Source organism: Leopardus geoffroyi, chromosome A1 (assembly GCF_018350155.1).
Source record: "Leopardus geoffroyi isolate Oge1 chromosome A1, O.geoffroyi_Oge1_pat1.0, whole genome shotgun sequence".
NCBI lineage: Eukaryota > Metazoa > Chordata > Mammalia > Carnivora > Felidae > Leopardus > Leopardus geoffroyi.
This window is the reverse complement of record NC_059326.1, coordinates 27,677,403-27,699,818: the sequence shown is the minus strand read 5'-3', so window position 1 is coordinate 27,699,818 and position 22,416 is coordinate 27,677,403. Positions and strand designations below refer to the sequence as shown.

At 37.5% G+C, this 22,416-nt stretch overlaps 1 protein-coding gene across 1 annotated transcript in view; it reads left to right on the top strand.

The window, feature by feature from the left end:
* Nucleotides 1–22,416, top strand: part of DNAJC15 (DnaJ heat shock protein family (Hsp40) member C15) — a 70,470-nt gene that overhangs the window by 15,187 nt on the left and 32,867 nt on the right. The window contains exons 2-3 of the mRNA XM_045477522.1: nt 15,878–15,929; nt 18,906–18,979. Coding sequence (XP_045333478.1) covers nt 15,878–15,929; nt 18,906–18,979 — 126 coding nt within the window. The remainder of the gene's footprint in view (nt 1–15,877; nt 15,930–18,905; nt 18,980–22,416) is intronic.

Genomic DNA, 22,416 nt, shown 5'->3' with positions numbered 1-22,416 from the left:
CAACACCCAGTGCTCATCCCAAAAGGTGCCCTCCTCAATACCCATCACCCACCCTCCCCTCCCTCCCACCCCCCATCAACCCTCAGTTTGTTCTCAGTTGAAAAAAACATTTTTAAAGAGAAATGGAAACTTTCCAGAAAGAGATGTATTGAGGGGAGAAGTATGTATTGAGTGTGGAGGTGTGGGGAAGGGAAAGCTCATTTGAAGAAAGGCAAAATTTGTTTAGAACTGTAATTCAAGGATAGTTTAGAACTCTTAATTCAGGACATCACTGGACATGGAAATAATTTAATAAAAGTACAGTAATGAAATGGTAAAGGATATCCATTGGGTAAAAAAAGTCCCTTTCCTCCAAATTTTTGGAAACAGAACTGAGGATACTCCTTAAACATAAAAGAGATCAATTTAGGGCCAGCAAATTAAATAGCAGTGATGAACAAGTTAAACTAACTCTTAGACCTAAATGAACCTTGAAGTGCCCAGAAGACCCAGCTTTTGAGAAGAGGTATATCTGAAGCTTCAGATCAAAGAACACATTTCAGAAGTTGTATTTATAGATTTGATGTGTTTTTTTTTTTTTTAATTTTTTTTTTTTTTCTTCAATGTTTTTATTCATTTTTGGGACAGAGAGAGACAGAGCATGAACGGGGGAGGGGCAGAGAGAGAGGGAGACACAGAATCGGAAACAGGCTCCAGGCTCCGAGCCATCAGCCCAGAGCCCGACGCGGGGCCCGAACCCACGGACCGCGAGATCGCGACCTGGCTGAAGTCGGACGCCCAACCGACTGCGCCACCCAGGCGCCCCTAGATTTGATGTGTTTAACATCAAGAGCTACAAAGGAAGAATACAGAGCCTATGATAGTTATTACTTTTTAACAGGTATTTTCCAAATGCTGTGGTTATTTTTCAGTATCATTCTGAGCTTTCTGATCAGAATTTTGCTTCAAAAATCTTGTCTGTTTTTGGTCTGTCTGCTTAATCTTGAGATGATTCAATATTGTTAAATAGATGGAAGGTTGACTTTATGTTTTATGAGTTGTCTGATCTAATCTGTTTAAAATATTCCATAGGTAACTAGTCTAATCTGTATTTAACATTTTATAGATATTTAATATATTCTATAGATGATCCCTGCCCTCTGTCACACATACACATTCACTTGGGATGACCAAAGGTCACAATGAGTTAAGGGCAGAACCCTAGTCAGAAGTCAGGTTTCCCAGCTTCTAACCTTTATTTTGTCCCTATACCTTCCCTTTTTCCTCTTTGGCCTAACCTTGACTGTGTCCTTCAGCTTTATCTGGACTCTTCTCAGAAGCCATCTATTGCCCAGAAGCAGAGTACTCAATCAGCTGGCCATCTGTCTGTCTAACCATCTGTCCCCATATACATCCATCCTGTCAACTAACTACTAGCTTATTTAGCCCATACTATATTTGGGGAATATAAAGATGAATAAAGCCTACTTTTTGCTCTCTAGAGGCTCATGATTTAGTAAGGGAGACAATTCTGGGATCACAATGGAGAAATAAACTGGGAGATAGAGAGGTGGTATTGATGTTGGAATAGGGGAGATTCCAATGACATTGATTTCTTTCATATTTGAGAGTTTACTTGATCTTGCTGCCTGTCTAGAGTAGTTCCATTTTTCTTCTTTCCTGTTTAGTAGCTGAAAAGCCATGTTCACAACATTCTTCTCTGTTAGGGATAAGGATTGATCATATCACCTTTTCGTGAAGGGTGGTGACATAGAAGGGCCCGGACTAGTGGAGTCAGTGAGGGTGGTGGGGATATGACTCAGGTACCTCTGTTCCCTTGCTCACAGCCAGCAGCTTCAGAGGAGAGAGAACTTATTTTGATAAAAAGTGCCGTGTTCCAGATACAGGGTTGGGACCAGCTCCTACGGAAAATGTGTAAGAGTAGGTACAGGTTTCTTATTGGCAGCCTCTGTCAAATATCTGCAAAAGCCCTCTTTCAGCCTCTCAATTCCGTTGCTCCCTACTACATCAACGAAAATGAAATAAAGATATTAAAATGAAGTCTTCCCCTCTCAAGTTATATCTAGTGTTAAAGTGAAAGTTATCACAAAATTTCTAATTCCAATTACTATATGATTATAATTTTATACACAGAATAGTTTTTAGTTAGTGCATCCTTGTTCCAAAATTTACTGATGAACTGTGTTAACACTAGCAAAGTATGTGTACTAGATTATTCTTAGCGCTCTGGTTATCTAAGTATAATTGTATAAAGCAGTGGATCTTAACTTTGATGTTCCCACATATTAATATAGCAACATGAGAAAATGGATGGGGTTTACAACCATGTGCTTTTGCAAGTAGCCTAGAGCATGCTTTATATATGGTCCATAATCTGACTTAAAATCTGAGCCTAAGAATGGAAGTGTCGTCCTATGCGTCAACTTTTGAGAATCATTGACAACTAGTATTAGCATACCTTTATTACCCAAGAAGTATTTCTAGCTAAAAATCTAGTAAGTTTTAAAAGGAATTAAATATACTTATGGATAAATAAAATAATGAAAGCAAACTAGTAAAATTTGAAGGCATGCATGGTTTAAGATTGTGAATCAGTTTGTAACCTTTGTGAGGTCATCTTACTGATCTGTTTCTCTATCCCTACTGCAGTGTCTGGTCTGTAGTAGGCACCCAGATTAAATGTTTAAATGTTGATTTAATTAGTGAATAATATATGAATCAAGGGCATATGCCTAAAAGCTTTATTTTCTGGTCCTAAAGCAGAAATCTGTATCAGTCAGGATACAGATACATTTTACATACAGGATACATTTTCCAGAAAACAGAACCAAGTAGTATGCATTATTTATTTATTTATTTTGATGATTTGGCTTAAATAGTTACGTGGACTGGCAAGTCTAAAATTTGTAGGGCGGGCCTGCAGGCTGGAAGCTTTCAGACAGCAGCTTATTCTTGAGGCAGAATTTCTGCTTCCTTAGGGGAACCTCAGTTTTGTTCTTAGTCTTAGTGCCTTTCAGCTGATTGTGTGAGACCCACCAATATTATCAAAGATAAATTTCTTTAAAGATAATACGCACTAGCCACAAGTATGAAATACCTACACAGTAGTGTTTAAATGACTGACGTAGCCAAATGGACATATGAAATGAACCATCACAGTGTCTTTAGGTTTAAGGACATGAAACCAAATGTACAGCCTGGTTTGGCAAACCTGTGATGAGCCCAGGAGCTCTTTGTGCTCTCTGAGGCATCCAGGGCTAGGTTGATACTGGGGCAGGATTTTGACAAGCTATGTTGAATGTGAAAAAGAAAGCTGCTTATCTTATTAGGAAAAGGGGAGATAAGGTTTACATCAGTGGGTCACTGAAGAAATGCAAAATAGTACCTGAAGACTATTCTTAAGAAATCACTATTTACAGCAACGATTTCAGTTTGGGGATTTTAATTATATTAGAAAGTGGAGAAATACTCAATTGGGCCATGCCTGAGTTTTGTTTCTTAACTATGTTTGACTTTGGCTTTGTTTTGTTTTATTGTTTTGCTTTGTTATTGTTTTGCCCTTTGATTTACTATCTAGTCTTGTATAAATTAATGCTTGTCTATGGTTAAAAATAAATCAAGTGACTTAAAAAATTTTTTTTTAATGTTTTTATTTTATTTATTTATTTTTAACGTTTATTTTTGAGACAGAGAGAGACAGAGCATGAACGGGGGAGGGTCAGAGAGAGAGGGAGACACAGAATCTGAAACAGGCTCCAGGCTTTGAGCTGTCAGCACAGAGCCCTATGCAGGGCTCGAACTTACGGACTGCGAGATCATGACCTGAGCCAAAGTCGGACGCTCAACTGACTGAGCCACCCAGGCGCCGCAAAATATGTTTTTATTTTATTTTTGAGAGAGAGAGAGAGAGAGAGAGAGAGGAAAGGAGGGTCAGAGAGAGAGGGAGACAGAATCTGACCTCCAGGCTCTGAGCTCTCAGCACAGAGCTGGATGCGGGTCTCGAACCCATGAACCGCGAGATCATGACCTGAGCTGAAGTTGGATGCTTAACCGACTGAGCCACCCATGCGCCCCTCAAGTGACCTTAAAGTAGAGGAAATACAGATGTAGTTAGTTTTGCCTTCACTTTTTACGTAATTTAAGATTTTCAGGGGAATTGGTATTTTGAGAGAGGTTCAAGAGTGTTTGTTTTTGACAATGGCTGGTAAAGGCAGGTAGATTAATGTGGACTAGTCCAATTTAGATATGATAGTCTGTGAATTCATGCCAGCTTGAAGATTTTAGGGAAGGGTAATTGTAAAAATTATCTCCCTAATGTCATTTTATCATGTCCGACATTTTTCTTGAATGTCAATTCTCTTCCTCTCTTTCTTTTGATCTGAATGTGCAATACTTTTCTTTCCCAAATTCTGCTGATTTGCCAGCAGTCTTTCTTGTTTCCTCTCTTTTTTCTTTTCCACTCATGTTGTCTAAATTCAAAGAGCTTTCTTTGTAGAAATTGAACCAAATAATAAGGCAGCATAAAACTCTGAGTTCAGCAGAAAGTGATTTGCTTGTGATTAACCCTTGAGAATTGAGAGTCACTGCAGGATAACAAAGAGTGTTTTTTGATACAACTTGCTCATTCTTCTTTTCCAATCGTAGACGAGACCTTTTTTTTTTTTTTTCTCTCCAGTTGTTATGAATTCACATACTGCTTTGGTTGGGCTTTATGTATTTTTATCATGGCATGGTTTTAGAAAAATAAGTACCAAAAGAGAGCTTATGGCCTCCCTTTCCTCTGACTGCAGTCCTGTCACAGACTTTACTCTCAGCAAAAAGGGAACTCATTTTCTAGTTGTTTAAGGCAAATAACCTTGACATCTCTTCTTACCCCCCAGCTTTATTGAGGTATAATTGACACATAAAAATTGTTTACATGTAAGGTATACATGCAATTTGATACACATTGTGAAATGATTACCACAATCAAACTAATTAACACATACATCACCTCACATTGTGTGTGTGGATATGTCTGGTGAGACACTCAAAGACCTACTCTTAGCAAAGTCAAGTGTAAAACTTAACTCATCTTATAACTAAAAATTTGACCAACATCACCCCCATTTCTCCTACCCCCAGCCTGGCAATCACTGTTCTACTCTGCTTCTGTGAGATCTTACAGTTTTGTCTTTCTGTGTCTGGCTTATTTCACTTTGCATAATGCCCTTAAGGCCCATCCACGTTGTTGGCAAATGTTAGAATTTCCTTCTTTTTTGTGGGTGAGTAATATCCCTTGTATATATACATATTTTCTTTATCCATTCATCTGTCAGTAGACACTGTTTCTTTCATACAGTCTCTCAACAAATCTTAATGCCTTTATCTTGAAAGTATATCCAGAATCTGACCCCCCCCTCCATCACTAATCACTTTGGTCCCAGCTACCATTATCTCTTGGATTATTTTAATAGGCTCCTGACGCATTTCCATACCTATGGCTTTGACATTCTATTCTTCATTTTACAGTTCTAACTAAGATAATGTTAGGCCTCTTCTCAAAACAATCATGTCTCCTATCACTCAGAGAGAAGTTAAAGTTTTTATGTTGATCCTTAAGGCCTGACATGAGCTGTTCCCCATGTTATCTTCTGATCTCATTACCTTTTTCCTCCCCCCCCCCCCCCCCCCCCCCCCCCCGCCCACGTTCTGCTCTGTGTACCCTGGCCTTCTGGGTATTCCTCAGGCACACTAGGTATATCCCTGCTTTGGGGCCTTCAAACTTGTTCCACCTTCCCAGTGATCTATCTTCCTTAAATATTGGCATGGCTTCTTGACTTCCTTCAGTTTTATTTTTGTTTTTTTCCAAAAATCACGTTTTCAGTGAATCTTTCCCTGCTTATTCTAAATTTGCTGTTCTCAGTATATAAATACACATCCTTGTCTTTACCTGCTTAATATTCTCCATAGCACATAACACTTTCTATTGTCTCTTTTCCTGATTTATATTGTTTAATGTCTATTTCTTGTGCTAAAATGTAGCTTCAGAAGGATAAGGATTTTGTCTGATAAATCATCAGGACTTAGAATTGTGACTGGCATATAATGTCGTAGGCACTCACTGAGTATTTATTGAAATCAGTCAACCAGTCAGAGATGAGAGATGGCCTCCAAATAGCTACTTGAAAAATATCTAACTCTTTTATTGGGAGTTTATTTTTCTTTGTATAACAACTCAATCATATCTTCATGTTTTCCTATATGGACCTGTGGATTATCTTCACTTACATAATGAAATTTACTGACATACGACTTTTTACTTCATTTTCTTGGTCATCCATGAGACTTTTGGATATGTATTTATCTGGTCCAGGATGTTTAGAGACATGATTATGTGTTATTTTCTTAATTAAATGTGACTGTCCTTGTCCATTATATTTTCCTATTTTGAATAAAATTCTATTCAGTAGCAGACACCAATGTAGTACACAAATCATACAAACTCCAAAAGGCATCTGGATAGTGGGGAACCTTCTTAAGGTCATTTTTATCTCATTATACAAGTTTTTGAAAACCTATTATGTACTGGATACTTCGTTAGATTTTGGAAATGCAAAGAGATAAACAGTCCCTACTTCCAGAAAGCTCACCTTTTTTTTTTTTTTTTTTTTTTAAATTTTTTTTTCCAACATTTATTTATTTTTGGGACAGAGAGAGACAGAGTATGAACGGGGGAGGGGCAGAGAGAGAGGGAGACACAGAATCGGAAACAGGCTCCAGGCTCTGAGCCATCAGCCCAGAGCCCGAAGCGGGGCTCGAACTCACGGACCGCGAGATCGTGACCTGGCTGAAGTCGGACGCTTAACCGACTGCGCCACCCAGGCGCCCCGTGAAAGCTCACCTTTTAGGAGGGGTTGAAGTAGACAGATAAAACCATTATTAATAATGTATCATGTATTATAATCGATCTGTTAAATACCGTGAGAGCACTAGTGAGGGCACTAAAGAGGTTTGCTTGGGTGAGGAGGTGAATGGGGAAAGCTTCATTGGGAGATGACTTAAAGCTATTTGTTGAGGAATAAGTAGGGATTTTCCAGGTGGACTGAGCAGAGAGGAATAGAAAGGAGTAAAAGTAAAGAAGGACTAGCAGAGATCTGCTATTGTTTGCACAGTGTGCTGGCCATTTTTTATAATCTTGTCTCATGAATCATTTTGAGCATCCTATGACGTAGGCATTCACATTGCCATTTTATTGATGAGGAAATGGGCCCAGACAGATCAGCTTAGGGTAACAGAACTGGTAAATGTTGGTTTGGATTTTGAACCTGATTAACTTTGAAGCCCATGTTTATCTATACATTCAGGAGTGGAATGTATGGATAATCAGGGTGGAAGATTGAGAGAGTTCATACCTGCTGCATGGATGAAAAACATGAATGAAGTCTTATTTAAAAAGTAAATTTGGGGCGCCTGGGTGGTGCAGTCGGTTAAGCGTCCGACTTCAGCCAGGTCACGATCTCGCGGTCCGTGGGTTCGAGCCCCGCGTCGGGCTCTGGGCTGATGGCTCAGAGCCTGGAGCATGTTTCCGATTCTGTGTCTCCCTCTCTTTCTGCCCCTCCCCCGTTCATGCTCTGTCTCTCTCTGTCCCAAAAATAAATAAACGTTGAAAAAAAAAATTTAAAAAAATAAAAAGTAAATATTTAGAATAGTAAAGGCAAAGAGGAATGGTATGAATTTGGGTTGAGGATGATGATGATACTGAACAGATTTGAAGGTCAGCAGACATCAGAAGCCATAATTTTCTACTGATGCCATTTAGTGTGGACATAAAACTTTTCTTCAGCCAGACTTAGCAGTCTAGGGAAAAGATTGTCTATGGTAACTCTCTAACCATTTTGAAACCAATCAATGATTTCATTGAGAAGTTACCATTCATTGGTTTCTGCATATGCTATTATGCATATGCCTGGACATTTTAAAATTTAAAATATTCATACTTTGTGTATGGTCAAAGGTAATGCTTTATGAAAAGTGAAAACCGCTTTGTGGCATTTTTCACAGATATAATCTAAAATTGTCATGAATTTTTAAGACTTAATTAAATACCATTGGCCAATATCACATACATTTGTTATGTGTATACATATAGTCTTTGTTTTCCATGGTGACCATAATGAAATTGTTAAGAGCTGAATTTCCAAATTTGGTGCAAGTAGAATATTTTCTGTTTTCCTTATATATAGACCACTGTTCCCAAACACTAGTCTGGACCGGTTGTAAAGAATTAGTTGGTGGAATTTTTAACTGATTTGTAACTGATTTCTTTCTTAGGTGAACATTTTCCCCCCAAGTTTTAATTTAAATTCCAGTTAGTTAACATATGGTGTAATATTAGTTTCAGGTGTAGATTTTAGTGATTCATCGCTTACATACAACACCTGGTGCTCATCACAAGTGCTGTCCTTAATCCCCATCACCTATTTAACCCATCCCCTTGCTCATCTCCCTTCCAGTAACCCTCAGTTTGTTCTGTATAGTTAACAGTCTGTTTCTTGGTTTGCCTCTCTCCTTTCCCATGTTCCTTTTTTTTAAAGTTTGTTTGTTTGTTTATTTTTTGAGAAAGCATGAGTGCACAATCAGGGGAGGGGCAGAGAGAGAGTGGGAGACACAGAATCCAAAGCAGGCTCAGCACAGAGCTGTCAACACAGAGCCTGACGCTGGGCTCACACTCAGGAACCGGGAGATCATGACTTGAGCCGAAGTAGATACTTAACTGACCGAGCCATCCAGGTGCTCACTGCCCAGGTTCATTCGTTTTTTTTCTTAAATTCCACGTAAGTTAAATTATATGGTATTTGTATTTCTTATATGTGCACATTTTTATAGAAAGATCAGCTTCTTTAAGTATGTGCTAGCCTAATTTTGTACAGAAAAGAAAAATGTATCTAAGAATTTATTTAGATCTTCTATATACCTAGAAAATAATAGCTGCTTTTCAAACCCATATACATCTTAATCTTCAGAGAAAATGTTTCAAAACTAAAACTTGCACAAGGCGGCTTTGTGGATATTTCTAAAAACAATAACAAAAATCCTTGTATAGCATCCATATTTACCATCTTATCTCTCCTATGTATGTATGACACCTGTGACAGTTGTAGCTAAGTCAGAGTACAGTTGTATACACATATTTCTTTTCAGTTTTTTATTTTATTTTTTATTTTTATTTTTTTAAAAAAATTTTAACGTTTATTTTTGAGACAGAGAGAGACAGAGCATGAATGGGGAGGGTCAGAGAGAAGGAAACACAGAATCTGAAACAGGCTCCAGGCTCCGAGCTGTCAGCACAGAGCCTGATGTGGAGCTCGAACTCACGGACTGTGAGATCATGACCTGAGCCAAAGTTGGCCACTTAACCGACTGAGCCACCCAGGCGCCCCAGTTTTTTATTTTATTAAGTTTACTTATTTTGAGAGAGAGAGACAGCACAAGCTGGGAAGAGGCAGAGAGAGAGAGGATCCCAGGCAGGTTCCCACTCAGCGCAGAGCCCCATGTGGGGCTTGAACTCACAAACCGTGAGATCATGACCTGAGCCAAAATCAAGAGTCGGATGCTCAATCGACTGAGACACCCAGGTGCCCCTACACATCTTTCTTTTTAAAGAACACTGCCTGATTTCTTCTATTTTCAGCACCTATTGTAATTTTCCTAAGTCAAAGAAATAACATTTCTCTAGTTTTCTGTGAAATCACAGATGTACCATGTCTAGTCGCATGAGCAATTTTAGACATTTAACCTGGTTATTGCCTAGTTGTTAGAAAATGACTGTCTTTGTGGTAGTAATGCTGTGCCTCATTCACCATTTTGCTTTTAAATTGTCTTTTCAGTGTCGTTTTTGTTGTTCTGTTACTGGCAATTTAGTTTTAAAGAATCATTATTTAAAACACATTCAAAATAAAAATTGAAGTATATCGTGTGCTTGACACTGGATCAGATATGATGTTGCTTATATAAAAGAAAGAAATTAGATCCTGTTAGCCTGAGGATATAATACTGAAATTTAAGTAAATGTGAAATAGCATAGTGATAGAGCATATGTGAAATTTTTTTTGAATAGTGGTAAATTAGAGATGTTGATGGAATTCTCTGATATTTACAGAGTTAGGCCAAATGAACCATGGGCTATTTAAACGCCCCAGTATGTTTTAGATGTTCTTTTACTTTTAAAAATTAAAGTCGAATAAAGGTATTGTCAAGAATTCTGTGTGAACTACTTGCTGAGATTTCAGATTCAATCTCCTGTACTTCCTGTTTCCTACTTTTGCAATTAGATAGTTTCTTTTCCCCTTTGGGGTCATTCAGATATGTGGAGGGCTGGGGGAATTTATTGTTGCCTTAGAGCTCTCTCAATTTGTGTCTGAAAAAAAAAATACCAATGATGTTTTAGTGCATGAAAAACTGTTACATAGCAGGTAAATGTGTTTTTCTAGGAAATTGATCATATTCTTATTTTGGACCAGTTAATGTTGAAGTTTTAACTTAATTGCTTTATATCTAACAGTTTTAGTATTTCCATAGAAAACTTTATGAGAAAGACCTATGTTCTTATTTCAGAGTCTAAGATCTGATTGTGTAAGATACATGGTATTTTTTGAAAATCTCAAGTGGAGTTCAATTTCCATATAATGTATTTTTATTTGTTATAAATGGTTTATGCTTAAAAAGTGTAAACGATTTTAATATCAATTAATTAAAATATAATTAAAGAGGTAAATCAGTTATAGTTCTTCCAATAAGGAAAATGAGGTTGGTTGTTTTTTTTTAATATTTATTCATTTTTGAGAGAGAGAGAGAGACCAAGCATGAGTGGAGGATGGACAAAGAAAGAGGGAGAATCCAAAGCAGGCTCCAGGTTCTGAGCTGTCAGCACAGAGCCTGACGCTGTGCTCAAACTCACAAACCATGAGATCATGACCTGAGCCGAAGCCGGACGCTCAACCGACTGAGCCACCTAGGTGCCCCAGAAAGATGAGTTTTTGATGAAAGCTGTGCACAGCTTTGTCCATTCACTGTGGGTAAATAAGATTTGACTGCAGTTTTTGGTCATATATTGAACATTCTTATCTGCGCCAGTGATCTACCTAATTTGGGTTTGGTTTCTTTTTGATTTCAAAGGTTGTAAGGCCTTTCATGTTTATCTTTCTATAAAGTTAGTCTTGAGAAACAGAGGTTAACTCTGTCGTCAGTGTTATTTTTCTGGTATTATTTTGATATATTATTGTATTATTAATACTTTTCTTGTATTGTTGAATGAATGTAAAGTGAAGTATATGTGGCAGGTCTTCTCATGTGCTCTAGGACCATGAAGGTAAATGATAACACCCTTTTTGACCTTAGCGAGCTTATTTATTTATATATTTTTTATGGAGGTTCTCATGTTGGGCTTGTGAACTAAAGGGCTTCAGAGAAACCTTTGGATCCCTTCAAATTATGTATAAAAAATTTGCTGTGTGTATATATGTGTGGTTTTCTGGGGTGACCCATAGATTTCACCAAATTTTTAAAAGGTTCTTTATATGTAGAAAAGCTAAAGGAGACAGAGCACATCTAACTATAAACTAGTGTAGTAAATGTTGTAATAAGGGTAAAAATAAAGGTCTTTGGGAGATTAAACGTTGGAGGCCCATCACTTTTCAGGTCCTACCTAGGACTCATTTGATATGGACCTTTGCCTTGCTACATGCTATGTCTGTTGTGCATAATACAGTGACTGATGTACAGTAATTTTTGTGTCAGTGAGGGTCCTGGCAGTAATGGATGGTTTTTTTTTGAAGATAGTTTAATGAAGAGATTATTTGCAGAGGTAGGCATGGTTTAAGGTAACCAGAAATGGGTGATGAATCATCCAGGGACTAGCAATGGTTGGAGACTGTTATCCACCCAGAGAAAGGGGCAAGAGAATGGGAATTATGTATGTTCCAGAACCCAATGAGAGTCGTGGGCATGGAAGAGAAGCCCTTTAACAGGAGCTGTGGCTGAAAAGGAAACATAACAGGAAGTAAATTGTACCATTACTTCTATCTTTTTCCACCTTTTGCTTTTCTGCTGATGCTTCCTGTTTAAGAAGATGGTCTTTTGTGCACAGTTATCAATCCCACTTGGCCACATAAAAGTGGGTGCTGGGCTCAGAATACTTCCCTACCAAGAGATGAGGAGTTCACATACCCTGTGCTGGGATTACCACCTTTGTGGGATTTGTTCTGCTGAAGCATAGTCAATGGCTCTCACATATGCTCTCAGCTTTCAGTATTTCAGACTCCAGGGATGGTGTGGGGTGGAGAGGGGTGAGTCCTTCTGTTGCGCCACCAGAGGGGTGGGTGTTTGTAGGCCCATTTCCCTTAGTTAGCTAGCACTGGGGGTGGGGGAGGGGGAACCCATTAGCCATAACGGACTGATGCATACAGCTGGAGCTGAACTTTGTCTTCTTTCGTGTAAGTAAAGCATTATCCAGTGCTTGACTGTGTAATGTTTTCCTTGGCAACTTTGATACCAAGATGCAACAGGCAGAAGTGTTTGGAGTCCTCTCCTGGGATTGCTCACCTGTGCCTGGTGTTCTTTTTGAAACTTCCTCTCTTTGGTAAAGCCCAGACAGAAACTAGTGGGCAAGTGAGGACTTGGATAATGTGGATAAGGGGATGCAGAAGTACAGAGCAAGTCAGAGAAGGGTGGAGAATGAATCTAGAAGGACAAATGGAGAATGACAGCAGAGTGCTTAATACTTATTTGTTGAATTCAATTGAATATTGTTAAACATTTTAGATTTACATATTAAAGGGAAAAATGACCAGATGCCTAATGGTTTAATGTTTCTGATATAAATACCTCCAAATGAAAATCTCTTTGGAATTGTAGAGGCAACAATTTGTATTTTGAGTAGTTAAAACAGTAAAAGTGACACAATTATTAATCTATAAAAATGTGAAATTAGAATAACACAACTTTTTAAGACTATATTTTTCAAATATGGTTTTTTGAAATATGAGAATTTGTATTATTTAATTTAGAGAAGACCAACTCATTTTCTAGGGCCTACCTCAAAAATTACTTCTATGAATCTTCCCTTAGACAAATTTAAGTGCTTGCAGAACACTGTTCTTTTTTCTGCTATACCACTTATATTCAATTAATAGTAGTTATTTTATTGATAATATTAAAAGCAGTTTACTATGTGCCAACCCACTGTGTTAAGTCCTTTACATACATAATTACATTTTATCCTCACAATAACCCTAGGAAGTATAGATACTGTTGTTTCGCGCTTGAGATGCCTCACTGGACAGAAGTTCCACAAAGGCCAAAGGTCTTTATGTGCTGGTATTAATATTTCTGCAGCATTTTGTTGTTAGTGTCCCCTAGGTATTCTTTTAGTTGAGTACCTTTTCATATGTTTATTAGCCATTTAGATTTTTTTCTATAAAGTCCCTGACCTTTTGCCCATGGTTCTGTTGGATTGTCTCCCTTACTAGTAATATGGAGGAATTCTGTACATGTCTTTGGATATATGCTCATTGTCTATTATGTGTTACAAATGACTTCTCCAATTCTGTGGCAGATTTAGACTAAAGTGTTAAGAACAGGACATATCTGGTAGGCAAATATAAATATTTCTAGACAGGGGCGCCTGGGTGGCTCAGTCGGTTGAGCGTCCGACTTCAGCCAGGTCACGATCTCGCGGTCCGTGAGTTCGAGCCCCGCTTCGGGCTCTGGGCTGATGGCTCAGAGCCTGGAGCCTGTTTCCGATTCTGTGTCTCCCTCTCTCTCTGCCCCTCCCCCGTTCATGCTCTGTCTCTCTCTGTCCCAAAAATAAAATAAACGTTGAAAAAAAAATTAAAAAAAAATATTTCTAGACAGATGAAAGACTAAACAAGGTTATAAGGAAGGAATAAATTCACACATGAAACAGTTGAGTAGTTTGTTAGGACTGAGGTTCATTAAAGTGAACCAGTGGAAGATAAGACTGGAAATTTCAAACCATACAGCCTCAGGGAAGCTTTAGAAAATGGTAAACATATACCTCAACAGAATATCCTCTTTAAATCTATACTCTTTAAATCTATACCTCTCTTCTGTTCAGGACAGACAACCTGTCTAGACAACCTGAAGGGAACTTTGGAAACTGTTTTGCCTCTCTGGGTAGCTAGCTCTGGACTTCCTCTGCTCTGCTGGGGGAAAAAAATCTTTCTTTACTAGGGTGTCCAGTGTTACTGCCTGGTAAAAAAAGTATATCTTAGTATTAGAACTGAGGAGGAGAACCATAGATGAACTTCCTTCATCTTGTCTATGAAGAGCTCTAGATTTCTAAGAGACAGATGCTGGATATTAAAGTTAGAGCACTTTCATAACATCCCTCCAGGCTCAACCTCTGTCTTCCTACTTCTGCACCAGTGTGAAATGAATCCATTCTGTTCCCTACTGAGGAAATTTTTTTTCTAGATGTATTTTTTAGTCTTTCCTGGATCTTACAGATTTACCTCTCACCATTAGAGAAAAACATTTCTATCGTGTCTCTCCTGAGTTCTGTATCCATCAAAATTTGGCTGCAAGCGCCTAAAAATAATAGTGGCTTACAAAGATAGAATTTTATTTTTATCTTGTGTAAATAGAGGCAGTCCTGGGGTGCTATGGCGTCTCCCTGATCATCTGGGGGCACAGTCTCCTTTCATTTCATTGTTTTGCCTTCTTTATCCAACATGGCTGCTCTAGGTAGAATATCTACATTTCTAGCCAGTAAGAAGGAGGAATAGAAAAGGAGAAGGCCATTTCTTCCATTCCCCAAAGGACTTCTCAGAAGTTGCATATACCACCCTGCTTATATCTTATAAGCCAGTATTTAGTTAACATAGTCATAGTCTAAGGGAGGCTTGGAAATATGTCTGACTAAAAACAGGAATTCCTGATCCTAGAGAAGAAAGGGGGAATGGATGTTGGGGTGGGGGAGCTATTGAGCTCTGTTATGTAAACCTTATCTGTTTTGATTTAAATATTTTTCTGAGATGGTAAAGGAGAAAAGCATAGAATAATATGGAGTATATAACCAATTTAAATTAGATTTTGATCAGAATGAGCTCATAACTTTATGGATTCTAAATTCTTGGCTCTTATTTAAAAAACTTTACATTGGTCTGTAAAGGTAGAAATAAACTAACTTAAATTATTCATAATTCTTACTAATTTTTGGCACTTTGACTTCTTTACTAAACATAGATCTAATGTTTTATCAAAATTTAAAATATAGCAAATGCTATTGCAAATATAAAGAAAATATGATCCTTCTATCTTTGTAGAAGATAAATATATTTAACCACTATTAAGAATAACCTGTAGAAAATATTTTAGCATAAAAGCTCTTGGGTAGAATGAATTCATATATACAGAAATTAAGTGAAATCTAGAATAATTTTAGTTTACTGAAAATTAATTTTTTTAATGTTTATTTATTTAGAAGGACAGAGATATAGAGCATGAGCAGGGGAGGGGCAGACAGAGAGGGAGACAGAGAATCTGAAGTGGGCTACAGGCTGTTAGCTGTCAGCACAGAGCCTGACGCGGGGCTTGGACTCATGAGCCATGAGATCATGACCTGAGCCGAAGTTGGATGCTTAACCGACTGAGCCACCCAGGTGCCCCAAGTTTACTGAAAATTAGCTAATATGGTACACAGCAGGTAGAATCCCATAGACACTGCAGATTTAAAAAAAAAATTCTGTTTTTCACAGCAGAGCTTGAGTAAAATGTAGTATTTAACATAATTATTCTCATTATTTTAAATGGTTTACTTGAAGAAAAAAAAAGCCAGTGTAAGACTATAAGTGATAATCATTTTTTTCCTTCACAGGCAAGAAGTTTGATAGCTGTCGGACTGGGTGTTGCAACTCTTGCCTTTGCAGGTAAGATAAGTAAAGCATACTTCTCAATAAATGTTGCAGGAGAAATATTTCCAAATAGCTTCTATAGTGATTCATGAGGATACCCTCTGTATTCTGAGGTTTGGGTTTTAAGACATTATACATTTTCATTTGTTTCTCCATTTATAGTCCCTGAACATTTGTCAGTGTAGCAAAAGCTAGATAACTGTGTAGTGAAGAAAATTAACAATAAGAAGAAAACTAGGAAAACTAGCCCCAATAATAGTTGATCTTCATAGTATTTTTTTTTAGTTTGAACTATAATGTACTTTAAAAACATTCTTCAGTATGAAGCAATGTAAGTGATATGGGGTTCCTCTGTTCTCCCTTGTTTTTTTGTTTGTTTATTCTTGTTTTTTTCTTGCAGTAAGATGTCACATTTCCTGAGCAGTCACTTTTTTTGATGAGCATAGTTATTCCCTGTAATGTATTAATTACTTCATTTTTTTTTTTTAACACATTGGTGTAATTTCTTCTGAAAACCTGGGAGAATTTCTTTTACTGTCCAAATCACCAAAGAATAGTTATAAAAATTTAAAGCAAAATTGTTATCTCTTCCAGTTGTAAATTGGATAGCTATTTGCTAATCAGGTGTTGATCTGAGAGCATCTCTCGTTACATTTTTTGTTTTAGCATTTGTGTCTCTTAAGTTTCGTGGATTTGATTTTGTTTGTTGGATCTTCTCTTTAAGTGAAGCTACATTCCATTGTGGTTATATGGAGTTGGTAAGATCCATTGCAAAATGGGACATAAAAGATTGTTGTTTTGTTTTGTTTTATATGATACTTAATTTCACGCAACTCTCTTAAAGCATCTTAAGCATAAACACTTAAAAATCAAGATCAGTGGTTCATATTCTCTTGGTCTTTGTGCCATCAACGTCTTGTGTCTCATCGTGATGACTACACTGAGGTTTTCTGAGAAGACTATCGTCCAAAGAGGAATTCTGACAAACTTGGCCCTAAACATGAAACGTGAATTTTAGTATCAACTATTTTAGCAGAATTGGTATAGTTATTTTGAAATTCAAATGGAAGATTTTTATTTGAAATTAAAGACAGATGCTGTACTTTTGCCAGGGTTTTCTTTCTAAAATGAGAAGAATTGGTATGTGAATTGTGTACATACCACACTTTTGCCAAGTTCTTATTACTAACTAGAATGTTAATAGCAGGCAGCTCTCTTCCAGAGCCAAATGCAACTGAATAATGGAATGTAGGAGAAAGTACACTTAGACTTGTTGGAACTTGGTCTTCTCGTTTATGGTTAAAGTAAACCTTCAGATGTCACTTGTTGAAGACTTTACCTACTTTTTTCATCAAGACTGCCTGATTATATGTGCTTTTATATTTTAAATTTTGAGATAATTTAAAAGCTATACTGTGTACTATTGTAGAATCAAATGGAAATTGACATCTATAGGACAAGAGGTTTGGATAAGTTAGGCTCTCACTTATTCAGTGTCACTTATTTAACTTATTTAATTTCCCTTTATTTAATGCTCTCCTTGAGGTCAAGAACTTTTTCTCTTCTATGTGGATTGACTATTTCCCATCTCCCATATCTAGCATCCTATTTTTCACATGTTGTTTGCACAGGAATAATAGTGTGTTTAGACAGGTAATTTCTTTTTTTTTTTAATGTTTTCTTTTTTTAATATTTATTTACTTTTGGGAGACAGAGTGCAAGCAGGAGAGGGGAAGAGAGAGAGGGAGACACAGAATCTGAAGCCGGCTCCACGCTCTGAGCTGTCAGCACATGGCCCGACGTGGGGCTTGAACCCATGAAGCGCGGGATCATGACCTGGGCCAAAGTCTGACGCCTAACCGACTGAGCCACCCAGGCGCCCCTAGACAGGAAATTTCTAAGAGGTGTATGTAATTGAGCTTTCCCAGTGGAAATCTTGATTTGCAAAGAAGGTTATGGTTGGAAATTGAATAAAATCCAGAGTATCATAGTGGGTTTTCTAGCAAGACTGTTGGGAAGAGAGACACTACTGTTGATCGGTACATAATGCTGATTAGGGTACAAAAGGTAAATTAATCAGGTAATATTTTATTCTTGTTCTATGCCCTCAAAATAGTTTGGGACCTGTTTTGCTATTGATGACTCAGGAGTTTTAATTATTAGGATATCTAAGAAAAGAAAGCACCAAAATAAATTATGCTTTCAGGAGAATAGTTAAATTTGGTGAGAAATTGACAATAAATATCTTTGGTGAATATTTCTTACATAGTTGCTTTTTACTTTGTAGATAATTCCATTAAAATTGTTCCTATGTTTTACAGATCCTAAATAGTATTTGTTCTCTTAAGTATTTCAAAGTGATTATCACTGGGAAAATCAGTACAGATAACCAGATGTGTGAATCTACACATACATAAAAGGACTTTATCTATAGTTTGTGTTAGAGTACTAGGATGTTTTTTGGTTTTTTTTTTGGTTACCTATCCTATCGTATAAATAGAAGATATTATACATAAACATTGACATTTTCTAATTTTATAATCATTAATTAGAACTTGATAAATAATAACTTTATTTTTATTTTATTTTTTATTTTCGAGAGAGACAAAATGTGCGAGCCGGGGAGAGGGGCAGAGGGAGAAAGAGAGAATCCCAAGCAGGTTTTATGCTCAGCACAGAGCCCAATGCAAGAGCTCGATCCCACGACCCTGGGATCATGACCTGACCTGCAAGAGTTGGATGCTGAACCAGCTGAGCCACCCAGCCATCCCTCAATCTAATAACTATTTTAATTATGTTAAAATGAAATGCTTCCTCCATTCAATAAATTAGACATTTGGAAAAATAGAACTTTCTGGTAAATTTTGAAATAGTTATTGAAATAATACATAGAAAAGAAACTATCGATAAATATTGTAGTTACTACCTTGTGGGTGTTGTCTTTCCATATTATGGAAAATATGTTTGCTCTTATTCCTGTTGTTTTTTTAGGTCGCTATGCATTTCAGATCTGGAAACCTCTAGAACAAGTAATCACAGAAACGGCAAAGAAGATTTCCACTCCTGTGAGTTAAAGATGGCTTTAGTTAGAAGGCTTGTTTTGATTTTTGTTTATATGCCATATTTGATAGTGATTTAGAAAATGTCTTAGATTTTTCAACATTTGTAGTTTACTTTCTTCATGATACCCTTGGGGTGTTTGTCTATTTATTGATTTGTTTCAGTCTCTTAGTCACGTTATTTTTATTTCTAATCTTATTCCTGCTTTTGACATCTAATTATTATATCTCTCTTAGTAGTATTACACCAACTTTGAGGTAATTTATCTTCCTTGTTTAATTAATATTAATTCTTTTAGTGATTGTCTATATTAATTCTTGTGGTAGAAGCTGGATATAGTTGATGAATAAAACAGACAAGTTCCTTGCCCTGATGGAGCTTACCCAAGAGTTTATTTCATCATAAAATTTGAAACTGATCCCCGTGTACCACCGCCTGATCATTTCAAACATAAAATTATAAGATTCCAATGCTGAAATCCTATAGGGCTTATACATTCATCTATAGGCATTGTAGCTACTCTGCTGAGCTAAATGTAAGTGAAGAATGAATGATAGTAGATACTTAAAAGCTACTGCGTAGTGGACTGGTTTGTAACTACTGGACACAATGCAAAGAAAACTCACTGAAGTGTTGCAGCATAATCGTTGACTTCTGGGAAATAGAAGCAGATATGGGATAGATCAACTTGGCTTGCAGCAATTGGAGAATGAATGACTTGTTTTAGCAAAGGCATTACAGGCTTGTGAGGCTTAGTTAGCCATGAACAATGACCACACTTTCAAAGGATGACATACAAATAATTAAACTCAGGTCCAAAAGAACTGCAAGTGATTTTGCAGACCTATAAATGTATGTCTGTGATTAGAGGGAGCATTGTGTGTTTTTTTTTCTGTGTTCCTATTTATATTTTATTTGGCTACAGTATTAATAGGTATTTAGCATTCGTTCAGTAATTATTCATTAAGGGCCTTCTACATGCCAGACATTACTGTGGAGAGTGGGGTATAGTCAAGGACCATATAAAGATATTGCCCCTAGGAGTGTATATTTTAGTGGACACAGACAATTAACAAGTGAATGAATAAGTAAAGTATATACTATGTAGAAGTGTTGACTGCTTATAAGAAAACTGAATCAGGCTAAGAGTTTAAAGAATAACAGCAGAGAGGAATTGATACTAGATGGGTCAGGGAAGGCCTCACTGAGAAGATGAGAGAGCAGATGTGAATCTCTGAAGAAAGAGCTATCTAGGGACTGAAACACTGCAGAGGTCCTGAAGTGGAAATGAGCTTTGCAGCAAGAATAACCCCAGTGAAATATGCAAAGGGAATAGTGGTAGAATAGGGACCAGATCATTTGAGGCCCCATAAACTATGATCAAAACTGTGAATTTTACTTCAAGTATAATGGAAAGCTTTTGGAAGGTTTTGAGCATGGGGGCAGCGTGATTTGCATTTTATTTTATTTTTAATGTTTACTTATTTTTGAGAGACAGAATGTGAGCGGGGCAGGAGCGGAGAGAGAGGGAGACACAGAATCCAAAGCAGGCTCTATCCAGGCTCTGAGCTGTCAGCACAGAACCCGATGCGGGGCTCGAACTCATGAACCATGAGATCATGACCTGAGCCGAAGTCAGACGCTTAACCAACTGAGCCACCGAGGTGCCCGTGATTTGCATTTTAGATGATCACTTTGCTGCATGGAGGGTCAATAAGAACAATCCAGAGTAAAAGCTCTCAATCCAGTTAAGAGGGTATTGAGATACTTCAGGTAATAGATAATGGTGGCTTGAAATACAGGAATGAAAATAGTGGCATAGTTCCTGAATTCAGTGTTACTTATGTCTTTCCATATGTTTATAAATAATGAATGGAGAGAATTTCAGAAATTATTTCTCTTCTGTTAAGGTGATATTCAGTAGATATATTTATGCTATAAATAAAGGACTCCCAAGTTTTGTAGAACTGCATTATTTAACATTGTAAAGGAAGAGAGAGCAAGAAAATGAGAAAATTTTCACTGCTCTGTGGAGGCTCACGGATAAGGTAGAATAATTTGAGAGATTGTCATGGGTATACTAAATAGAGAAATAATGTGTCCCTCTTCCCTTTTCCTTTGTGGGCTTGAGTTAAGAAACAGTTTTTGATAAATCTGGCCCTGTTTTCCCCCACAAAATACTACTGTTGCAGTTTGCAGTGAAAATATTTTTTAGAACATCTTTATCATCGTCACTGTCATCATAATTATACCTCTGTGAAGATAAGGTGTTTTAAACAATTCTTTAAATATTAATAATTCTAGGGAAACTGAGAAATTAAACATGTGCATGCTTTCTCTTGGCACTAATGATTCCAAAAAGTCAAACTTCATAAAACACAGCATTTACAATGTTTTGATGTTATTAATATGATTCATTATTAAACCAAATAGGGTTGTTAAAAAAATAGGAATTTGTAACTGTGTGCCACTAAATCTCTGTCGCTCAAGAGAACCTGGAAAGCATTCAAGGTTCAAGTTTCTATGTTTTTTAAAAAACAATTTTTTTAAGGGAGCCTGGGTGGCTCAGTTGGTTAAGCATCTGACTTCAGCTCAGGTCATGATCTCACACTCCGTGAGTTAGAGCCCTGCCTCAGGCTCTGTGCTGACAGCTCAGAACCTGGAGCCTGCTTAGGATTCTATGTCTCCCTCTCTCTTTGCCCCTCCCCTGCTCATGCTCTGTCTCTCTCTGTCTCAAAAGTAAATTTAAAAAAATGAAAAAAAATTTTTTTAATGTTTATTTTTGAGACAGAGACAGAGTGTGAGCGGGGGAAGGGCAGTGAGAGAGAGACAGAATCTGAAGCAGGCTCCAAGCTCTGAGCTGTCAGCACAGAGCCGCCCCACCCCCCCCATCCCCCCCATCCCCGTGAGGCTCAAACACAGGAACTGCTAGATCATCACCTGAACCAAAGTCAGATGCTTAACCAACTGAGCCACCCAGGCGCCCCTCTATGGGTTCTTTTTAAATTTCTTCTTGAAGTTTGTTTTCTCTGTACTTTATTTAACATCATTTTGTCCTTTTAAATTTTTTTTTTTTTTCAACGTTTATTTATTTTTGGGACAGAGAGAGACAGAGCATGAACGGGGAAGGGGCAGAGAGAGAGGGAGACACAGAATCGGAAACAGGCTCCAGGCTCTGAGCCATCAGCCCAGAGCCTGACGCAGGGCTCGAACTCACGGACCGCGAGATCGTGACCTGGCTGAAGTCGGACGCTTAACCGACTGCGCCACCCAGGCGCCCCAACATCATTTTGTCCTTAAATCTCATCTTTGTATTTTCATACCTCCCCCCCCCCCCCATTTTTCTTGAATACTACCTGGAGTAATTTTTTCATATGGAATGCATGGATGGTGAATGTTTTAAGTTCTTCTCTACTAAACGGTTTGTTTCTTTTCTCTCATT